This window comes from Vanellus vanellus (assembly GCF_965231255.1).
Source record: "Vanellus vanellus genome assembly, chromosome: 28".
In the NCBI taxonomy this organism is placed as follows: domain Eukaryota; kingdom Metazoa; phylum Chordata; class Aves; order Charadriiformes; family Charadriidae; genus Vanellus; species Vanellus vanellus.
The window spans coordinates 2401376-2422311 of NC_138933.1; the positions used below are offsets into that span (position 1 = coordinate 2401376).

General features: G+C 66.5%; 2 protein-coding genes across 3 annotated transcripts in view; one reads left to right on the plus strand and one right to left on the minus strand.

Annotated features, from left to right (window-relative positions):
* Positions 1–200: 200 nt before the first annotated feature.
* Positions 201–12979, minus strand: STAT6 (signal transducer and activator of transcription 6). 2 transcript variants are annotated; one of them, XM_082496502.1, is made up of 22 exons: positions 12892–12979; positions 8457–8587; positions 7221–7359; positions 5243–5326; positions 5040–5157; positions 4828–4889; positions 4484–4632; positions 4191–4322; positions 3889–4077; positions 3722–3809; positions 3436–3558; positions 3158–3250; positions 2752–2958; positions 2581–2675; positions 2355–2491; positions 2103–2249; positions 1819–1888; positions 1377–1502; positions 1174–1278; positions 979–1059; positions 586–732; positions 201–498 (listed from the first exon to the last, which is right to left on the minus strand). In XM_082496502.1, the coding sequence occupies exons 2-22, from the start codon at positions 8570–8572 to the stop codon at positions 303–305; spliced, it is 2604 nt and encodes an 867-aa protein (XP_082352628.1). In that variant the 5' UTR covers positions 8573–8587; positions 12892–12979; the 3' UTR covers positions 201–302. The 2 variants fall into 2 exon arrangements, with proteins under 2 accessions (XP_082352628.1, XP_082352627.1); XM_082496501.1 differs by lacking the exons at positions 7221–7359; positions 8457–8587; positions 12892–12979 and adding an exon at positions 7128–7185.
* A 3536-nt stretch (positions 12980–16515) lies between these two features.
* Positions 16516–20936, plus strand: part of LRP1 (LDL receptor related protein 1) — an 89448-nt gene continuing 85027 nt past the window's right edge. The window contains exon 1 of the mRNA XM_082496382.1: positions 16516–16614. Within this exon, the coding sequence (XP_082352508.1) occupies positions 16542–16614 (73 nt within the window). The 5' untranslated portion in view covers positions 16516–16541. The remainder of the gene's footprint in view (positions 16615–20936) is intronic.

The following is a 20936-nucleotide window of genomic DNA, read 5'->3' on the forward strand; positions in this document are numbered from 1 at the left end:
CTCGGCTGCGGGTACCCCCCCGCAGGTCGGAGCCCCTGTGCTCCCTCCCGGGACTGTGGACCCCAGTGGCAGCGTGGGCGAGCAGTGGCTCCGTACTCCAAAGTGCAGCGTATACACAAGGGGGGGGCAGAGTATTACCAAAGTGCTGCCCCCCCCCCCCCTCCCCCCCCCCCCCCGGAAAATTCCCCCCTCCCCTGCCAGAGTTTCCACCCCAGCACAAGTCATACCAAGTCCAGGAACTCATACGAGGCTGAGGGGGGGGGCACAGTCCAAGGTCCCCCTCCAGCAGCCCCACAGCCTCCTTATGCGTGCCCTGGCCGGACGCTGTCATCCCACCGCGACTCCCCCAGTCCCCAGCAAGAGGGGTTGGGACTAGGGTACCCGCTGCGCTGCAGGGGGGGTGTGAAGGGGGGGCACAGTGGGGGGCCCTCCAGGGACATCTCCTGCAGGAACTGGTCAAAGTCTGAGCTGGGTGGCAGGTCCATGCTGGGCGGCATCCTGGGAAGAGAGGCAGCAGGGTGACCCTGGGCAGCCCCCCACCAGGCCCCCCTGCTGACACCCCCCCCCCCCCCCCCCCATGCTTACCACCTTGGTGAGCTCTGCAGTGGTGGGTCCACCATCGGCGTGAATGGGGCCAGCTCGGCCATCTCCTCGTCCCGTGGCTCCGGCGAGGGGCCCCCGGAGAGCAGCTGCGAGGCCTCCCCCGTCACGTACTGGTTGGGCATGAAGGGCCTGGGGGGCAAAGGACAAGGGGGGGCTGAGGTAGGCCACCGGGTACCTCCCTGCCTCCAGAGTGCTTTCCCCCAAGGCATAGTGGGGAAGTGCTTGGTTGGGGGGGGCTAGGATGGGTCTCCTTGTAGGGAGCACTAGTCAGCTGGGGGAGGTCCCCGCAGGTCTGCCCACCCCGGGGCTGTGGCACAGTCAGGAGGAGGGAGGGCAAAGCAGGGTGCCCCTCTCTGGACGTGTGCCAGGACTTACAAGGGGTTCCTGAAGGCAAGGTCTTGGCAGCGGGGCAGCGCAGGGTCCATGACCAGGGATGGTGAGAGCATCGGTGATGTGCTGGGGGGAGGAGGAGCAGGAGCACTCAGAGGTGGGGGAAACACCACCTGGCCCTGCCTGGGGGTGGTGGGGGGCCCACCCCTGTCCCCCACCCTGAACCAGCACTGCTCGTACCTGGGGAAGGAGGACCCGAGGTTGCTGGAGACCATCATGTCCATGTTGCTCTCAGCTGTGGGGTAGCCTGTGGGGATGGGCTGGTGGCAGAAGGGAGCAGGGGCGCTGCAAGCGCAGACATGCAGGGGTTAGCATCCAGGGTGTTCTCCACCACAGCCCCCTCCCACACCAGAGCAGGTCTGGGCACAGAGCCGGGCACTCACCAGATGGGGCTGAGCACCGACTGCATGCTCTCAGGGTGCAACTCGGGCTGCAGCACGGGCAGGCTGAACATCTGAGCCTGGGGGCCCTCAGGGGGGGGGCCCGTAGCACTCTGGGGCTGCTGGTCCCTGCAAAAGCACATCGTCCCCATCAGCACAGTCAGCACTCATGCGCTGCAAGGTCCAGCCTCTGAAGAAGCACGTGTGCAAGTCAGCGCTTGTTCGTGGAGAGGGTGGTGCGCTCACAGACACGCTCTGCTGCAGCTCGGGATACCCACAGGGGATACCCAGGGGGGATTCCTCGCTCACAAGCACATCCCCATTTTGCCCAGTCAGAAATCCCCCTGCCCAGTGGCGATGCGCATGCTGGCCCGGTGAGCTCTGTGCGAGCCCTGGCCCGGGGCACACACCTCTGGCATGGCCACGGCCTCTCATGCACACCTACCTTTCGCTTTCCACTGTCATCTTGATGGCGGTGGAGACGTAACCCCGGCCATCCTTGCCCGTCTGCTCTTCTGCTCAGAGAGGAGAAGCATCAATGAAGCACCACCCCAGCATGGGGACAATCCTCCTGGCCAGCACTGGTTGCCCCTGCAAGTTCTGGGGCCAGCAGGACCTGGGTGGGATGCAAACCGCTCTTCCCTCCTAACCCCCCCCACTTCTCCCCACAGCACTGCTGGGGAGGCAGGTGTGGAGCCCAGTGCCCACCTCTGCTCCCACCCAACTCACTGTTGTAGTGACTCCCAAATGCCTGGTCCTTGGGGGTGTTCGGGTAGAGGTTGCGGAGCTGCCCCAGGTCCCGGATGCGGTCGCCGAGGGACCGGATGGAGAGGTCCTTGGCAGAGAAGGGCTGGATGTTCTCCACCTGGCTGGAGCCTGCAGGGAGACACAGCACAGGTCCCCATAACACCCAATGTCCCCAGGCCAAGATGACACCTCCCCTTCGCATCACTGAGAGCAGCCGCTGTCCCCCCATCTCACCGTCCTTGCCCCGGATGACGTGAGCGATAGTGACACCCCCGATCTCCGAGTCACTGAAGCGGAGCAGGAAGGTCCCGTCAGGCTGCGTGCTCAGAAGCTTGCACACATACTGCTTGCTGATGAAGCCAATGATGAGCCTGGAGGGATGGACAGACAGGAGAGTGGGCCAGCACCAGGGCAGGGGGCTGGGACCAGGACTCACCAGGTCTGGCCCCGGAGCACCCACCTGTCTGACCAGTAACTTTTGAGGCACCTCTTGGTGAGGTCGAGGACTCCATCAAACCACTGCCAGAAGGTGAATCCCCGACCGGGCAGGATCTCCTGGGGCACAGAGAGAGTGTGAGACTCTCCAGAGCTATTCCGGCCCCTGCCCACCCTGGCCAGCCCTCCCAGTAACCTTGTTGAACTGGGCCCAGGAGACACTGCGGCTCTGGAAGTCGTCGAGGCTGGCACTGTGGTCATTGAAGATCTTCTGGGCCAGGAAGAAGTAATGCTCCTTGAGCAGGCCCCTGGTGGTCTGCACCTCTGCCATGAACTTCAGGTTCAGCGTATCACACATCTTCTCCCAGGGCACCCGCTCGGCCACCACAAAGGGCACCCGGTCCTGTGGCAGGGCAGGACGGCATCAGGACAGCAGCTCTCCCGCTGCCCCATCCCAGCCTGCCGCATCCCACCCGTGTGCCGGGGTTCCTGCTCCAGCCTGCCATCCGGCCATCCCTATCCCAGAGCCAGACCAAATCCTGGCATCCCAGCAGCTCCTCTCCTTGCCCTGTGGCCCTTTCCCTCCAGCTCGTGGCACTCACGATCTCAGAAAAGGCGTTATCCCACAGCACGGTTGCTTTGGCATTATTGTCCTGGTTCCCATGGACGATGACCACGATGGGCAGAGACAGGACCTGGGGGCAGAGAGAGGACCTCCCTCAGCCCTGAGGCCACCCCCAGTGAAAGGGGGCTGGCTGCCCTGCGACTGTCCCAGCCCGGCGTGAGGCTCTGCACCCAACTGTCTGGGAGACGGCATGGGTATCCCATGGGGGAATGCTCAGCGCTGCCCAGCCCCATCCCGTGGGAGAGAGGCCGGTACCTGGAGGTGGACGGAGAGGTTGCTGGGGGTCAGGGCCACGGTGGTGCTGAACAGAACGGCACACTTCTCTTCCGTCACTGACTCAGACCCCTTCCGCTCGCAGCGCTTGATCTTCTTCAGCAGCTAGGGAGTGGAGAGCCGAGCATCACCCCTGGGCAAGCACCGGCCATGGGACCCCCAAACTCCCCCGCCCTGGGACAGCCCTGCCTCAAGGCATCCCGGCACCCCAGCGAAGCCCCCAGCCCGTCCCACAGCCCCCATATGGCCTCTCGCTGGTGGCACTCACAACATTCTTGAAGTTGGCGCAGCATGTCCCGCTGGTGGGGTTGGTCTCCAGGGCCACCACGTTATGCATGATCTCCCCTGTGCTCTCGCTGGGCAGAGGTGGGGGTTAGGGACAGCGCAGTGGCGCAGCCACCCCCTCATGCCCCCACTGCCCAGCTGGTCGCTCACCTGAGGGTGTTGCTGTAGGCACTGAGCGCCAGCTCCCGTGCCTGCTTCTCTGTCACCATGTCGGCCCGCACCATGTAGGGCTTGGCCGATGCCTTCAGCAGCTGGGGGCCCAGCAGAAATCGGACGCTCGCCTGGAACTTGGTCTGGGTCTTCAGCACCTGCGGGGGCTGCTTCTCCACCAGGAAGGAGCTGGGGGACAAGCGGAGACAATGGTGCTGGGCACAACACCGCCGCCATCTCTGCCACCAACCTCTGCAGACCCCCTTTGCCCCTTTGCCACCACAGCCCCCCCAGCCCATTACCTCTTGACCAGGCTGGATAACACCTCGTTGAACCGCTCCAGGAGCCGGGGCAGCAGCTCAGCCCCCAGCTCCGTGCTCGCCGCCATCACCTGCTGGTGCAGCTGGAAGTAAACCTCGACCAGGCTCTCACACCTGCACAGGGAACCACAGGGAAAGGAGACCCTCAGCCAAAGCAGAGCCGGACCACCAACTCTCCCAGAGCCCCTCGGGCCAGCGGGCTCCTCGCTCCCAGGGCAGCGGAGGGGGCAGGAGACGTGGTCCGTGTCCCCTGTCTCTGCCCCATGCCACCTCACCTCTTCTGCAGCGGAGCTAGGTTCTCCTCAAAGAGGGCCCCATTCCCCGCCAGCTGCTGCTGCCTCTTCCAGATTTGGATCCTCTTCAGTACCTGCTGCTTGGCCACCTCCAGCTCTTTCATGGCCTCCAGGATCAGGGTGGGCAGCTCCTGGGGGGGGCAGCACTGGCCATGGGGCTCTGCATTGCACCGTCCCCCCTGGCAGCAACCTGCAGCCTACACCATCCTCATCAGGGCACGGAGACCCTCAGCCCTGCACTGCCTCCCTGCCCCAGCACTGGTTCACCCCTTCCGCGGCAGGCAGGGCTCCCGGCTCTCCCCCTGGTGCCCCAGACCCCCACTCACGCTCTCTGGGGGTTTCGCTTCTGACTTCAGCTGCGGGTCCCGTATGTTCAGCTGCAGAGAGGCTGCGGAGGAAGGATAGGGTGGCCCCGTTAGCGCCGGCACCCAGCATCTGCATCGCGCTGCCCAGCACCCCAGAGGGAGGCACGCTGCCTTCGTTGTGCCCCACAGCAGACCTGCACTGAGCGGGGACCCGTCCTGCACCGAACCCTCACCCGCGGAGCCGTCCCGCAGTGCCTGGATCTCACGGACACGGTGCTGCAGCCGCTGCAGCCCCAGGCTGAACTTCAGCTCCTCCTGCCGCCGGTGGAAGCTGAGGGGCAGGTGACGGTCCTGCAGCAGAGTAGAGTAGGTCAGCGGGGCCCGGAGCCGTCCCTGCACCTCGGGGTGCCCCGGGAGGGGGACAGGGACCACGCACCCTTTTGAGCACAGCAGCCTTCTCACCCTCCAGGATGGCTTTCAGGACGGCCACCAGCCGCAGCGGGTCTCGCCGGTAGGTGTTCTGCAGGGGAGGTGAGCCCAGGGCATTAGCGGGGTGGGACACACACACCCCAGCCCCCTCCCACCTCACTCATGCCTTTTGGGCCCCCTTCCCACAACGAGCGGTGCTAAGTCAGACTCTGGGCTTTCATGACCAGAAGGGTGGGACAGACCACAACTCGCGGCTGTTCTGACGGAGCTAATTTCCAGCTTTAAAACCACTTTAAACTGTGCATAAAAAAAAGTATGAATCAACTTCAAATTAAAAAAAAAAAAATCAAGCCAAAGCAAATTCTCTATTCCTGCAAGCATTTCCTTGAGACCTGCCAGCCTGACACCCAGGGAAGATTCTCCCAGCTGCCCTGGCCCGGGTGCATCAACGCTTTCCACTGAAACAAGGGAGAGGAATTTCCCTGCTGGCTCCGGCTCCCTGCACCCCACGCCAGCTCCTCCGACCTTCGCTCCTCTCCCAAATTAGCTGCTTCCCAAAACAGCAGCAGAGCGCAGCAGCGAACCGCCGGACGGCGTGCCTGGTGGCATTGCGTGCTGGCCATGACCGACCCCCAGGACCTGCCCCACATCCTGACGCAGCACTGGCAGCCCTGGGACGGCACTGGGGCTCTGCCAGGACAAACCCTGGGGTTTGGGGGACAAAAGACCCAGTTTTGGTCTCCCTCCAGCCCGCTTCCCACCCCTCTCCCCGGCCCTGCATTTACCCATCTCACGGGAGAGCCCCCAGCTCCCACCGCCCGTGTGGCAGCACCAACAGCCAGTGCTTCCCCTGGCTCTGCGGAGAGCAGCCCCTGGCTCCTGCACAGACTCAGAAGTGGCTGGGAGCTCAGGAGAAATGAGGGTTGGCTGTTATGGGCTGAGGGACAGTGGGAGAAGGGGACACAGGAGGGTGGCTCTTCTTGAGCATTTTAAATAAAAACACCTGAGCTGAAACATCTGTGCATTTTCCTACAACCATTTCAAAACCATTTCAAAAAGCAACAATCTCATTATGGAAAGTCACCCTGTTCCCCAGAAGTTATGACTAAAGCTGACCCCTTCCCAAATGTTGTATATTAAAAATGTCTGTTACCAAAAGAGCAGGGCTTTCAACCAGAACGGGGCTCTGGGAGCAAGCACCACTCAGCCCTTACGCTAAGAGCTTCACTGGCAGGAGAGAGAGCACAGGGGTTAAATCTGCAATCACAGAGGGTGGAAGAGAGACAGAGAGCAATTCAAACAGACCTCGATAAAGAGAAACAGCCCAGAGAAAGAAACCCAGCATGCACATGCACACACGGCAGGAGGAAACGCAGCACAACACACGGCACAGAGGAAGGAGAAATCAAACGCTCAAGCAGAAAATGGGGAACATCTGGGGAGGCGTCCGCCTGTGTGCCGGCAGCCGGGGGTGAGCGGAGCGGTGGGCCACGGGGGGCCATCGCTCTTGGGGAGCCTCCCCACGGGGTCAGGGTCGAGCACAGGGCCTGGGAGGACGTGGCCATGGCGAGCAGCTCCCTGGGGGATGCTGGGCACCGAAGGGGCCGCAGGACCACGGCAGCGAGGGGAAGCCGGGCAGCCTGGCAGGCAGGGGGGGTGGGGAGTCGAGGGGAACCATGATTGCAGCTGTGACAGCCCAAGTGCTGTGGCGAGCTGGGGGTCAGCCCCTGGGTGCAAACAAACCCTCTCTGCCCCTCTGAAGCGCCCCAAAAAGCCCTGTCGCTGAGTCCGCACAAGCTGGTTGCTCACAGACGGCGCTGGGCTTGAAACAGGTGTGGAGAGGGACTGGCTCGTGGCCCCGGCCCCTTCGGGCGGTGCTTGAACCAGCATACCCAAAGCATAAGACAATCAAATCTTCCTTGGCAGCCCGCCGCAATCCCAGCGCGACACGGCCCCCAGGGTCCCTGTGCCTGGCCCCTGCGCACCTCGATGCCACTGATTTGCTGGAGGATCTGGCACTGCTGCCCGTCGCTGCTGGCAGCGCTGCGGAGCTTCTCCAGCATGGCCGAGAGCATCCCGCTGGCCATGCTGGTGCAGAAGGCGTCCGAGCCATTGATGAACTCCCTGGAGAGAGGAAAGGGTTGGGTGGATGGGCACGAATCCTCCACCCTCCGCTGTACAACCCCAAACCCCACGCTTGCTTCAGGGAGGAAGGGGACACCCGCCTTCCCGCCATCCTGGCGCATTACCCAGTGCTGGCTGGATTTCTAGGGGAAATTTGCTGCACAAACAAGGGCGAACCACGCTCCGAGTGGGATGAAGCAATTCCCTGGAGAAGATGTGACCTCCCAAAACCTCTCCTATGTGTACACCCAGCTGCTGCCTGCCCACCTCCACCATGCCTCATCCCTGCAGCATGACCCCCACTGCTGTGCTTTGGCCTGAGCTGCGTGTTGCCAGGGATCGGCCCCCTTTGCCCACCGCCACAACACAGCCTTGTGCACTGCTCCTCTGGCCAGAGAGCCATGGCAGCCGGCACGGCCACAGCCCCGCAAGGCAGGAGTCCATGCCAGGGGGGCTTTGCTGCCCACCTGCATCCCGGTCTTTGCACTGTGCAAAGGAGAAGCTCCTTGGAAAGGCTGGGTGAGCCCGTAGCGGGGATAATCAATCACTGCTGTTACTATTTCATAGGCACAAAAAAGGGGCTCTGGCCAGGCTGTGCCTGCGGCTGCTGCCGCTGCAAGCACAGAACCGCAGCTGTCCAGACCCCATGGGCACTAAGAGTCCCAGACCAGCCTCACCCAGACGCTGCACCCTCTGCCCACGGGTCCAGGAGCTCCATCCGCATCCAGTTTGGGGCCCTCAGGCCTTTCCCAGGCCACGCTGCAGCCATGCTTCCCTCTGCCCCGGGCCCTGCCGGCAGCCCCATCTCCTGGATGGGCCCTTTGGACCAACGCTGTGGTCCTGCTTCTGGCCCCATCTCCTTTTGCTCCTGACCAGACATCCCATGTTCTCACCCACCCTGCCTGGGGCTGAGGATGGGGCCCGTCACCACCACCCACCTCTGCCCACAAATTCAGACCTGACAGTAGGGTGCTGCCCAAGCTGGAGCCCCCCCTGCCCCCGGCTCAGCTCAGCTCAGCCCCCTGCGGCAGCCGGTGACGGGCACCTATGGGACTGCGCGGGGGCAGGGCAGAGCCCGCAGGCACCGGGAGACTCACCAGGGCTGGTTCTCCAGCCAGTCAGCCAGGAGACAGCGCAGGCTGCGGGGAAACTCTGCAAAGAGGCCACTGAACTCCTCCGGTGGCATGTGGGACACGATGCTCCAGAGGGACATCTTGGGAACAGTCACCTGCGGAGGGACGGGAAGAGGGGACGTGAATGGGGAGTGGGGCTGCAGCACCCAGAGCCCCCAGTTCTGTTGGGGCCGAGCGCCGATGGCTCCTCTGGGAGGGCGGGTGAGAGCTGCCACCCGTCCCTCCGCCGTCTGAACCTGCTACTCGGGAGGAGGAGGAGCAGGAAGCCTGATCCAGGATCGGCCTCTTGGGCAATCCTGGGCAGGCAAGGAGCCCACTCGTGCCTCAGCTCCCTCCATCTCCGGGGAATCCCTGTGCCTCCTGCCATGGGCGACGCACAAGGACACACAGAGGGGACAGGCGAGTGCTGCCGGTCTCGCAGAAGAGATGGGAGAGCCACTGGGAGCAGGAAGAGTGCAAAACCCCAGAGCTTGGTGAGACTGCTCTGCTGGAGTGCTCTCAGCGAGGCAGCCTGGCTGCTCCCCAAACCCTCCCCAGCTGCGCCCTGGGGAAGGTGCCTCCCTCAGGGCATGCCCCAGCCGCTCCCCCAGCAACAGTGGGCTCTGGAGCTCACGGAAAGCAAGAGGAGGACTGGAATGAGGCGTTAGACGAGAAACTGCACAGGGAAGGCCTGGGCTGGGGTGTCATGGCCCAGCCTGGACCACGGGTTCCCTGCCACCCCCCAAGCCAGGCGTCACAACCCTGATAGTCTGTTCCCCCCGCGCAGGCCCTCCAGCAGCGCCTGCAGCCTGCCGGCTCCGTCCTGCCCACACCATGCCTCTTCCCGACAGCTCATTCCCTTCCCGCCCGCTGCCCGCCACGCTTGCACCCTCCAGCCCCTGCCAGGAGCCGGCTCCCCTCCGCGCCGCCCACGGGCCCAGTGGACGAGGGGGGGGTCATTGTGCCGCCCAGCCCTGACGCACCTCGCTGCCAGTTCCCCCACACCCAGCCGGGGCAGAGGCCGGATCCTGCGGCGGGGCGCGAGGCACCAGCAGCTCGTCGCCCAGATGTGGGGCCAGGGCAGCTCCGGGACCCCGGCCAGCCTGTCCGCCCAGGGCTGGCTTCCCGTCCCCAAAAGCAAACAGCCAAGCAGGGCGTCGCGTCACGTGTCCTCGCGGGCAGCGCGTTCCCCGCGGGTCTTGGCCGCGCTGCAAGAGCTGAGGCGCAGGGCGGAGGTGGAGCTACCAGAGACTTTGAGAAACCATGCGAGGGGAAGGAAGCCAGCGTCACTAGGGCAACGTCGCAGAGAGCGCAAAACAACCGCTGTGCCCCGTCCTGTCCCGTCAGGAGTGCACCCAGGGCCAGCAGCAGCAGTGCAGCCCCTGTGGTGCTCCACTTCCCACCGCCGCAGGCAGCCCCGGCAGAGCCCCGCGTGCCGCCCCTGGGAGGAACCGCAGTGGACAGACAGAGGCCCGACCCCAGGGCACGCCAAGCCCTGGGCTTCCAGGAACGCGTTTGCTTTCGACTCTGCTTGGCTGGCCAGAGCAAACAGATCCTGATGATTTACAGCAGCGCGCAGCCCGAGCACTGAGTTTACTCTGGAGGGGTCAACGCACGGTGGGAAATGCACCCAGCGACAGCCGGGAGCGCTGCCCATGGCCCCAGTGAGATCATGGCTGCTGGCATGGAGGGAACCAAGACAAGAGGGAAAAACAGCCTCGCGTTTTGTGATCCTCAAGATGTAATCCCCATCCTCCTCCCCTCATTAAAACCTGTATTTCTGCTTAGCTCTGGGAGGCAGCTGCTGGCTGGTAAGTGGCAACATGGAACACGAGACGGGCATGCCTGAATTTGCTAAGAGTCTGCAGAAGATGCTGTGCCCCTCCTCCCCGGCTCCCAGGGGACGATGTCTCGGAGGAGCTCCGAGTGGGGAGAACAGGCCTGGCGTCAGACACAGCAGCTCCTTCAGCCCAGCCATGCCCTGTTTCCTTCCTGTCCAAATTCCCATGTTTTCCTCCTCTGCAGAAAAGCCTTTCCCTGCCAAGACCCGGCTCCTGTAACAATACCCCAGACGGGGCTGGGCTGCGCAGAGGTTTTCGTGAGAGGAAAGCCCCATCTTCCCGCACCCCCGCAGGGTTTGCTCCATTAGCACCGCTGCAGCACGAGGGAGAGTGCAGCAGGCGGGGACAGTGACCCAGGCCAGGCAATGGAGCTGCCCCTCCTGTGGGGACCCTCACCCCAGGGCAGCCGCCGCTGCAACTCCCGGTGCTGCACTTCCCTGAGCAACACACCTATGCACCCACCATGGATGCATCCGCTGCAGATGCACCCCAAATCTCCCACTGGCCCAGCCGCTGTGGGGCTCGGTGTCCCAAGGAGGCACCCCGGAGTGGAGGCTCCCATGGCAGCACGCGCTCCCCGCACTGGAGCTGCCAGGTCCCAGGGCTGCCCAGCATGGGGGATGGCAGGAGGGAGGCAAGACCCCGCCGGGGAAGCTGAGGTTGACACCCCGAGGAGCAGCTGGGCCCCCCGGGGCAGAGCAGGGAGCTGCTGCCCGGGGAAACCCCACGGCTGTGAGACGCCTCCGGCTTGATGGCGGGGCAGGATATGGCGCCCAGAGAGGGGGAGCAGCCACCCGGGGTGTGCCCTGTGCCCCCCTGCCTGCTCCCCCTTCCCAAGCCCTCTCAGCGCAGCCGCTTTCACTTCCCCCTCCACCCGCAGGGCCGCATCACCTCCTCGGCAGGGCTGGGGGTCCCCTGTGCTGGGGGGTTGGGCAGGAGGTGCCCGGGTGCGGTGGGGGTCTTGCTGACCCCCGTACTCCCAGCGTGGGCTTTGTGCTTACTCATCGGGCAATGGGAAACCCAGGTCCACATCCCAGAAGCGAGAGCTGCCGTACATCTCATGGCTGTTACTCATTAACCACCAGCACTTCCTGGCAGCAGACCGCAGCCCCCCACCCTCTGGGCCAGTCCCCCTGCCGTACCTGGGGGACCGGGACCACAAGAGACCCCACTCCTAGACCGGTCCTCTCCGCCTTCCCCAATTCCCAGCCAAGAGCCAGCAGCTGGTGGGGAAGGGGCTGTTTCGGCAGCTTGCATGCACGCACGTCCCTCCGTGTCCTCCCGGGCGCTGCGCAGAGATTCCCTGGGGCTTTCTCAGGGAAAGATGCTCAGAGATTTTTCCAGCGCTCGACACTCCGGACACCTGGGCTCTGCTTGAGCTCTGCCCCTGCGGGTACACAGCCTGTGAGACCTTGCTGCCTCTTGACGTGCCTCAGTTTCCCCAGGGAGGGCACCACTGCTGGTGCTCTCTGGCAAGGCGGGGGCACAGGATCACCGTCCCAGCTGCTGGGACACTGGTGACACTGCTGCAGGGAGGACACTGGAGCCCGCACGGCGGCAGCAGGGGCTGGCCGTAGCCAGCCGCTCACCGGCAGTGAAAGCTCTCTGAGTCAGAGGAAGAGGAGCAGGGCCTTCCCCAGCTGACCCGGCCCCAGCGTGATTCATGGCATGGGGAGTCCAGGCTGCATCCAGCCCCCAGCTCCCACCCCAGGAGCTCACTGCCACGGGGTCCCATCCGCAGGGACTGAGAGGGGGGGTGTCTGCCGCTTTCCACCGCAGCCCCCGCTGGGAGGTCTTGCTTTGCCCTGCACACCGTTCGCAACGAGGTGGCCGTCTGCCAGCGGCCGCATCCACACAGGCACTCGGCAGCCGGGCGCTTTGGACTTTGGGCCTGGCAGCACTGCTGAGCGCCGGCCAGGCACGGGCCAGGCTGTGCCTCCACCTGCGCAGTGCAGGGCAGCCTCAACGCCCACCAGCCCGCAGCAGGAGCAGCGGCCCGAGCTACAGCGCGCTCGCCCCGCAGGCCATGCGCCCCGCAGGCCATGCGCCATCCCACCCGAAAGCACCCCAGCCAGGGCCGGACAGCCGCTCTGCTCCCCTCCGGACACCCATCTCGTCCCCCGGGGGACCCACCGCGCTGCCTGCAGCCCCACGGCCACAGGGAGGTGTCCACCAGGCAGCCCCCCGCCCCGTCCCGCTGCCGAGCCCGGGGGCACCGGGGGGATCCCCCCGACCACCGGCACGGCCGCACCCCCTCAGCCCGCCAGGACCGCCACGCTGTCACCGCGGTCCCCCCTCGGGACCCGCTGCGCCGGCCCGTGCGGGGCCCCCCCGAGCTCCGTCCCCACGGCGGCGGGGCCGGGGCAGCCGTGAGACCGTTCCCCAGGGACTGCCGCCGCCGCCGCCGCCGGCGGGACCCCGCGGACCCTCCCACGCCGGCGGCCGCTCCGCCGCTCTGGTCCCGGCTCCCCCCCGCCGCGGGGCCCAGCCCGAGCCCTGGGAGGCGCCGGAAGGGCCGCCGCTCCGGGAGCCGCCCCCGCCCCGCCGCCCGCGGCCCCGCGCCCCCGCCCCGCCGTTACCTGGCGGGAGCCGCCGCTGGCGAGGGGCGGCCGGGCCGGGCCGGGCCGCGGGGCCCCTCACTCCATGGCGGCGGGCGCGGCCGGGCCGGCTCCCGCGGCTGCCCCGCTCCGGCGGAAAGCGGCGAGCGCCAGGAAGGGGGAGGAGACGCGCGGGCGGCGGGTGCGCGCGGGGGTGCGCCGGGAGCGACACCGACACCGGCACCGGCACCGAGCCGGGACCCGGCCGAGGCCTCCACGGCACCCGCGGGCCTCGCCAGCCCCACGGCGACACCCGCCCGCGGCCCCACGCCCGCCCCGTGTCGCCTTCGCCCACTCGTGACCCCACACCCGCCCATTCCCTGCCCCACATCGGCCCCATCCCCCCCCCGCCCCCCCCGCCCCCCCCATATCGGGCACCCACCCCCGGCCCCGCTCCTGCCCTATATCGCCCCCCCCGCCCCATGGCTGGGCTCAGTGCTGCTCTTCCAAGCCCACCGCTCGCCCCCCCCCGCCCCATGCTCGCCGGTCCGGCCCGAGGACGTGAACGGTGTCCCGGGAGCGGGGTGCGCACCGCGTTCGGGGTCACATGGCGGGGGGGGTCACACTATACGGGAGGGCCGCCGCACGGGGGTACCCCCGCGGGGGCCGAACGGGCCCGTTGCCCGCCCGGTGGTGCGCCTGAGGCCGTCTCGACACCCCTCGCCGGAGCGGGGGGGGGACGGCACCGGGCAGGGCCACACCGGTGCCGCCAGGGGGCGCTGCAGCACCGCCGGTGCCACCAGGGAGGGGCGGCCGTGGGCGTGGCCGGGGCCGTGGGCGGGACCGCGGGGTGCGAAACCCCGGGCCCGGTGCCCGCGATGCTCCGTCGCTCCTCACGCCGCGGCGCCCGTGAACCGTCCCTGCTCGGGGGCGCGGCCCCCCCGGTCGGGGAGTCTCCCCCCACCCCGTCGCTCGAGCGGTCCCCCGGGCAGCCGGCCCCTGCCATGCCCCCGGCAACGGGGCACGGTTCGGGGGTGCTCCGCAGTCCCGGAGCAGCGCGGCGCCCCCCGGGCCCGGGGAAGGGGGTCCTTGGCCCCACTTGGCCCCCCCAGATCCCAGTCCAGGGCAGCATCGAGGTGACCCCATCACAGCTGTCCCTCCACCCGTTCCCCGGGACAGCGGCAGGACCAGGACACGCAGCATGGCCGCCCAGGGGGGGCTTTGCAGCAGGACCCTCAACGAGGGGCGGCTGCAGGGGTGGCACATCCCTCCCAGGCGAGACCCCCACAAGGCCCCAGAGGTGCGAGGGGCAGTGATGGCCTCTGTCCCACAGGCTTTGGGGGGGCCACGGGGTGCAGTGCCCCGGGGGGGTCAGCAGGGCCCGGCAGCACCCACCAGGGCAGGGGGTGTGCGGGGAGAGGGCTGTGTGGAGCCCCCCAGGGGATGTTGGTGGGGGGCCATGTGTGGGAGGAATCCTGGTGAGCCCACAGCCATCCTGGCCACCTCCATTCCACGGGGACTGTGCAACTGCCGGGTGGCCTCTGGCGCAGCACTGGGGGGCACAGAGCAGTGCTTCTGACCCCCCCGCACCCCCCCCGGGTCACCCCCAGCCTGTGCACCCACTGGCCCTTCTGCAGGGCAGCTTCCCGGGAACATCTGGATCTTCCTCCCAAACATCTGGTGCAGCAGCAGCCCCCCCCCCGCCCCCCACCAGCTGCCTCTGGGCTGCTCCCCCTCCCGCGCCTCTGCCAGCACTGCTGCCTCACCTGGGTGTGGCAGGGGGGCAGGCATGCGACATCATTCTTTTAACAGATGACATCACTCGGGGGGGTGTTGCAGGCAGCTGCCTGCTAGTGGGTGCCTGCACTGCTCCCCATCACCAATCCTCCAGCACCCAGCCTCAGCCCCTCGCAGGCAGTGGCACTGCAGGGTGCTGGGGCAGATGGATGACGTCACGGCTCTGGCTCTGATGTCAGCGCTCTGGCTCTGCCATCACCGCCACGGCTGTGGGGGCACGGGAATGAGGAGGGGCTCTGCTGGGGTGGCGAGAGGCAGTTGGCCCCACAGGGACCCGCAGCTGGAGAAGGGACAGTGCGGTCAGAGGCATGCTGGCAGTCGTCGTGGCCCATGGAGGGGTCCGGGCTGCCAGACCCCCCCGGCTGGTGGCCCCCCCGCAGCTTGGGTCGTGTCTGAGGCCCTGGAGCCAGCTGGATCCCGAGGGCCTTTTGAAATGTCGCAATTATTGGCAGCGTGGCCCCAGTCTGGACCAGCCAAAAACGCAGATTCCGGTGACGGAGACGCATTACCAAACCTCTGAGGCGGGATGAGACGTTCCCTGCAGAGAAAAGGATGTTTTGGTGAGACGAGAACCAAAGGGTTTTTTTAGGGACAGAGCTGCTGGCCCCAGCCCACAGGGCTGTGCTGAAACCCCACGGTGGGCTCGTGGGGCAGAGCCAAGCGCCTCTGGCCCATGGCTGGGAGCTGGTGGCGAGCATGGGCGACCAGCTCTGCTCCTTCAGGAGCTGAAGTCGGGCAAGCGAAGCCCAACACCGCGGACATGGGGACCCCGCTGACAGGAGGGCTGCTCCCCCAACCCAGGCCTGAGTGCCGTTCCCCCCCTGGCGCTGGTCCCCACTGCTCCTCTGCAGAAGGACCCCACGGTGCTGCCCGGGTGTTTGCCCCAGGGGTCGGTCCCGCTGCCCACGGGGGCTCTGGGGACCCGCAGGGCACAGGCGAACGGGGCTGCTGGCTCGGTGCTGGCTCAGCTGTCCCCTGTGTGATCCCCGGTGGCGTCTCCAGCCTGGCCAAGGGGAGCGCGGCCGCCGCTGGCGGGGACAGGCAGGGACACAGCTGGGGTCTGGGCAACACGGAGGCACAGGATGCGCCTCCAGCATCATGTGAGGGAGCGGGACCTGCGGTGCTGCAGGCCGAGCCTGCCATGGCCCCCCTGGGCCTACCCCTGCCCATGCCATACCTATACCATGACCCTGCCCATACCTATACTACACCATGCCCTGGCCCATACCATACCTACACCATACCATACCCCTGCCCATACCACACCATACCTATACCGTGATTCTGCCTGTACCATACCTATACCATACCCCATACCATACCATACCATACCATACCATACCATACCATACCATACCATACCATACCATACCATACCATACCATACCATATCCCAGCCCACACCATACCCCTGCCCATACCATAGCACACCATACCTACACCATACCATACCCCGGCCCATACCAGTCCCCGGTCCCGGTCGGGGGGGCGCAGCTCCGGCAGCGCATGCGCACCGCGCGGCCGCCGCGTAGGACCCGACTCCCCCGACTCCCCCTCCTCCCCGTGCGGGCCCCCCCCCCCCCGCGCGCGGCGGCGACGGCTCGAGCCCAGTGACGTCAGGCGGGCGGCGGCGCGCGCTCCATCCCTCCCTCCCTCCATCCCTCCGCGGCGGCGGCGGCGCGCGCAGCCCCCCCCTCCGCCCCCGTCCCCGCCCCGCCGCCCCCGGCGCCGCCGCCGCCGCCCATCCCGGAGGGTCCGCCCGCCCCGCCCCGCCCCGCCCCCGCCCGCGCCCCCTCCCCCTCCCGCCGCGGATGTCGGTGCGCGGGCCCGGGACGCGCCGCCCCGCGGGCAGCACGGCGTGAGGAGCCGCCGCCGCCGCCGCCGAGCCGCCGGTAATGGGGCCGCTGCTGCCCCTCGCCGGGTGCCTGCTGGCCCTGCTGGCCGCGCCCGCCGCCCGCGCCCTCGAAGGTGAGTCCGGGGCCGGTCTGGTCCGATCCCCACCGCGGGCAGCGGTGCGGTGCTGTGCGGTGCAGTGCGGGGGGGGAGCGCCGCAGCTGCGCGGCCCCGCGGCCGCTGTCGAGGTCGCGGGAGCGGTCGGGCTCCGGCGGGGCCGCGGCGCTCGGCCGGGCCGGGGGGGCGGGGGGCGCTGCCGCCGCCGCCGCCGTGACAAAGCAGAGCGGGCACAGCCCGACGCCGCCGCGGGGGGGACCGGGGGGCACCGGGAGCGGGATCGGGCGGCGCGTCCTTCCCCGCGGCCGCGCCGCAGTAGAAGGATTTGCCACCCCACCCCCCCCCCCGTTCCCTCCCGCAGCTGCGTGTGGCCGCTCGCTCCCTCTCCCCATTTTCTCCCTCTTTCCCAGTTTCTGGGGACTTTCAGCCCCCTCTTTATCCCATTTTCCCCTGGGATCCAAAGTTGTCCCTGCAGCCACGCAGAAAAGTTGGAACTGGGTGCCACCGTGGGAGCCGGGGCCGAGGGTCCCTGCGGCTGGGGTCCCCCCTCTCCCCTGGGTTGCCCGTGACACTGCGGCCTCCCCCCGCACTCCTACTCTTGCACAACTGGGGCTGCTTTGCCTGGGGCCGCGATGGCCCCGCTGCGGAGTTTGGCCGTGGCCGGGCTGGTGGCACTGGGAGAATGTTTACCCAGTGATGGGGCTGTCCGTCCCTCCGTCTGTCTGTCCGTCCCTCCAGCCTCCACTGCCAGCCGCTTTTTTCCAAGCTGCGCACGTCTCTTCCCTGCTATTATTGATCTATTCAGTAAATACTTTAGCGAGCTCGTCAGCTCAATGGCCGGGCTTTTCAATGTGCGAGGGGCTGCTCTTGGCAGCCGGAGAGCGGTGAGGAGCTGGCAGCTGAACGCGCCGGCAACCAGCGGCGGCGGCGAAGTTCCTCGCAACGCCTGAATGCGTGGCGCAGGAGGCTGTTTTTCCCTTGAAAAGCAGAGGGATGGAGGTTCACAGTTGGCTCTCTGCGCTTCCTTCTTATGGATTCCCTCTGTCTGGAATGGCCTAACGAAGGCAGGAGACTGAAGCAACTGATCGGCGAGGGTGCTTTGGGAAGGTTTTCTCGTCCCCTCTCTGTGCCCACCTTGGAGCGGACCAGGCGAAGCTGCCTGCGTTTGGTGTTGTGGCAGTGCCTGACCCATCACTGGGTCGCAGGGATGGAGGAAGAGGAGGATGGGGCAAACACCAGATCCCTGCCCCAGACTGGTGTCTGGGGCTGCAGGAGACTTGAGCCTGTGGTTTCCATCCCTCTGGCCCCTCCTTGCCCCTGCTGGAGGTCCGGGCACTTAATTAGCATCCCTTGAAGGGAGGTGGCAGGAGCAGAGAAGCTCTCAGCACCCCACAGCCACCTCTGCTCAGCTGATACCCGTGCAGTCGTTAGCACAGGGTTGATTAACCCACTGGCACCCGTGTGGCAGTGCAGGTGATGTAGTTAACAGCTGAGCCCACCGGGGTCGCTGGCTCCTGGGGCCCCCGGAGGTGTCATCCCTGCTCGATGGTGGCTTGGAGCAGCAGGCAGATCCCAAAGTTGGTGGGGGCGGGAGGGACAGGCATCACTCATTGCATAAGCTGTGTTGCCTTTGGAAACGAGGCTGCGGAGTGATGATGTGCCGGAGGGAAGTTCTTCCATCCTCTTCTCCACCCGTGGGCTGGAGCGAGGCAAAAGCCAGAGCAGAGATGCCCCCTCCTTCCAGTGGCACTCCCCTCCCGAGGGGCTCCCCTTGGGGGTGATGGTGGGGGTGAAGTGGCTGTTCTGGCCCCCCTGGAGCCTTGGGCAGCCCAGCAGGGCAAGGGGTCCTCCGGAGAGCAGGGGAAGGAGCTGTGCGAGTCTGTGGGCGGGAGGAGGCAGAGGGGGCTCGTGAAGCACCCCGCTCCGGCAGGGGTGTGCTGGGCTGGCTAGGAAGCAGAAGGTGACACCTTGGTGGCACCTGAGCTGGTGCCATGGCCCCAGCGGTGCTGGCTGGGCTCTGGCTTCCCCGGCTGCAGGTCGCTTGGTGGGGCTCTGGGGGAACCGTGCCGGAGCTGGTGCTGCCCCAATGCCAGAGGTGGTGGGGTGCAGGGTCCCCATCCTCGTACAGAGACCCAACTCCCCCAAACCGCTGCCTTGGTCTGCAGCACTGGAAGCTGTGCGTTTGTCCTGGCTTTGGCTGCAGGAGGACGGGGGGGGGGGGCGCAAAGTCCAGCGAGGGAGGGGGGAAACTCTTCCAGGGGGACAAAGGGCACTGGTGCGTGGCTCCCATCTGCCCGCTCTCTTCTGCCGCTGGCTGGGTGGCATGGCGGTTCCCTGCGTCATGCTGTCTCAGCGGGCAGAGCTGGGCAGGCTTCGGGAGGGGAGCGAGGGGTACGTCGGGGATTGCCCCATGTCTGCCTTGGAAATACTGGTGGTTAAGGGTGGCTGCAGTGTTTTAGTGCAGTGCTTCCCTCTCGCCGTCTTGGTGGTCTGGCGCGTCTCGGGTGTGCGAGGGGAACGTGTGTGCCCACGTGTGTGCACGCGCTGTTTCCCTGGGCGTGTGGGTACGTGCCCGGAGCCACGCTGGGTTCAGCGGAGGTGAAGAGAGGAGCGTTTGGGGGCCGCTGGGGGGGAGAAGGCAGGAGCTGTCGGAGGGACCAGGACTGCCCATGGGGACCAGCTAGCGGCTCCTCCGTGCAATGGTGGGAGGGGAGGGTGCCCACCATCCCCATGTGGAGTGTCCCAGTGAGACCCGGCAGAACTTGAGGTTCCTGGGAGCACTGTGGGGCTCTGCCCCGGCACAGGAGGTGCTGTGCTGTGGGATGCCAGCGTGCCCCGGTGCTGCTGTGGTGTCTGGAGGAGAGGGCTGGGCTCTGGCCCCTGTCCCATGTGCTCCCTGTCCAGTGACATGCACTGATGTCGAGAGGACAGGGCAGCAGTGCAGCACCCCTGGCAGAGCCTGGCAGTGCCACCCGTTTTGGGGTGAAACCGAGGTGTTGCCTTCTCACTGTTTCCAAAGCCATTTCGAGGCATTGTGGGCGGCGCGGAGGTGGGGACAGCCATGACGTCCCCCTGTCTTTGGTGTCTCAGCCCCACCACTCACCCCTTGTCTTCTCTCTGTGCTGTTTCCATGTGCTCAGCAGGAGCGGGGGCTGCTCGCGCCCTCCAGCTGGTGATGCTTTTCCCCTGGTGCCGAGTACCAGTCAGGCTGGTGGGGAGCAAAACCCCCCAGTCCCCTCTGTTCCTCAAAGGCCACGGCCACTGGAGCCTCCTCTTCTGCAGGAGCTGACTCCACGCTGGTGTTTGTTGGTTCCTCTTTGCTGCCTTTTACCTGTACCTGACCCGCGGCCGGCTCCCAGCACGGCAGGGCTGGTTGCCCGCTTGGTGCGCCGGCTGGCATGGGCTCAGCTCTGCTGCATGTGGCATCCCCGTCTCCCCGCAGAAACAGCAGGATCAGGGCGGAAAGGCGGAGACAAATTAAGGGAAAAGCTGTGTAAAACAGCTGGTACGTGGGGTCCCCAGAAACACCGACCTCGAGTCCGCTGAGGGGGACACACGAGCAGCTTTGAGGCAGGAGGGTTGGCCCCAAAAGCTGTGTCCTCCCACAGACTGGGATGAGGATGTTGGGGAAAAGACCACAGTGGGTTGAGCTCTCCTTCCCCCTTTGGGAGGGTGTGGGGGGACCCGCTCGAGGGCTGCGGTAGTGTCCCCTTATCTCCTGGTGTTTGCTGCGTTACGGGCTGAGACTGGGGGGCTATGACCGAGGACAGGACTGGGTGAGGAGCCCTTTGGGCAGAGACCAGGAGCATCGTTGCCCTTCGTGGAGGTGGCATTGTTGGCCAGGTGGGGATGTTGGGGGTCTGCGGAGCCGCACTCATGTGCACCGTGGGCTGTGGGTTATTGCATGGCTCATTCCTGCACGGCAGCAGCGCGAGCAGCCGGCGTTGGAGAGGAGGGAGCTGCTTTTGCTGTCAGGTGGATCCTGCCGACGAGGTCTCGGCACCATCTCGCGAGCTCTGGGGAAGCTTTGCGGGGAGTGGGGCTGCCCACGTGCTCCTGCTGCCCCCACTCCAGACACCTTCCCCCCCCCAGCCCCTCCCCGGGGGACGGGTGTCCGCAGCTGTGGGTTCTGCTGCCCCGTGGGGCATCGACGCCCCGGGAGGCAGGAGGAGCTGTGACCACCCACTGCACTTTGGGATTTTGGGATGGCTTCCCGAACCCATGCTCCCCATGGATGGCCTTCCAGCAGGGACTCTGGCCAGCTCGTGCCCTGAGGAGCCACTCCAAAACAGTGCGGGGAGCACATGCCTCTGCGAGTGCCCTTTGCCCTGGGAAGGGGG

Excerpts from the sequence above, each read along its gene's own strand:
- STAT6 (XM_082496502.1), bottom strand. The coding sequence starts at position 8,572 with ATGTCCCTCTGGAGCATCGTGTCCCACATGCCACCGGAGGAGTTCAGT. Across the intron at positions 7,360-8,456 it reads TGGCTGGAGAACCAGCCCTG|GGAGTTCATCAATGGCTCGG; the intron begins GTGAGTCTCCCG and ends TCCTCTCTCCAG. Across the intron at positions 3,810-3,888 it reads GCCTACAGCAACACCCTCAG|CGAGAGCACAGGGGAGATCA; the intron begins GTGAGCGACCAG and ends ACCTCTGCCCAG.